We start from the raw sequence: 712 nt of genomic DNA on the forward strand, positions 1-712 counted from the left end.
CCCCCGCGCTCCTTGCGCCCGGCCTGGCCATGGCTTCGGTCGCCCTGATGCCGCTCCTGTTGCTGCTGCTGCAGCCTCCGTCCGCCACCCCCGCGCCGCCTGCCCGCGACCCCTTCGCCCTGCAGCTCGGGGACACGCAGAGCTGCCAGCTGCGGTGCCGAGACCGCTACCCTAATCCGCAGCCCGCTCAGGTGAAGCGCATGCGGCGCCAGCGGGACGACCAGAGATCTCTCCAATGGGGGATGGGTTGAGGATGCGATTCCCCCCATTTGGAGCGGGAGACAAGGGTCCCTCGGAGGGGGAAGGGGTCAGGGAAGGGGGCTCTCCAATGGGGGTGGGTCCCTCTGGTGGGGGAAGGGCTGGCGTTCCTTCGATGGTAGTGAGCGCAGGGGTCGGGGGTCCCTCCGATGAGGATGGGGATGTTCCTCCCGCAGGGGAGGGGCCGTGGGGTCCCTCTAGGGATGCGGGTCCTTCCGATGAATTCGGTGTTGCTGGAGTCTCTCCAAGCCTGAGGCAGGGAGGAGACTGGGGCTCCTGATGCTACCTAGAGGGTTCTGGCTCCACACTGCTGCGCAAGGACCCTTGGGGCGTCCAACCCCCACTTTCCTCAGGCCTGACAGTCCCCTTCTCCTCCCCCTCTACCCTAGCAGCTTCCACATCCTCTTCCCTCCCCCCCTCAGAGCTACCAGCCCCCACTCCTATCCTCATGCCC

The 712-nt window shown here is 67.1% G+C and overlaps 1 protein-coding gene across 2 annotated transcripts in view; it reads left to right on the top strand.

Annotated features, from left to right (window-relative positions):
- Positions 1 to 712, top strand: part of TMEM59L (transmembrane protein 59 like) — a 4,811-nt gene continuing 4,099 nt past the window's right edge. For both annotated transcript variants that reach the window (XM_024767535.1, XM_024767536.1), the window contains exon 1: positions 1 to 191. In XM_024767535.1, coding sequence (XP_024623303.1) covers positions 30 to 191 — 162 coding nt within the window. In that variant the 5' untranslated portion in view covers positions 1 to 29. The remainder of the gene's footprint in view (positions 192 to 712) is intronic.

This window comes from Neophocaena asiaeorientalis, unplaced genomic scaffold (assembly GCF_003031525.2).
Source record: "Neophocaena asiaeorientalis asiaeorientalis breed wild unplaced genomic scaffold, Neophocaena_asiaeorientalis_V1.1 scaffold87, whole genome shotgun sequence".
NCBI lineage: Eukaryota > Metazoa > Chordata > Mammalia > Artiodactyla > Phocoenidae > Neophocaena > Neophocaena asiaeorientalis.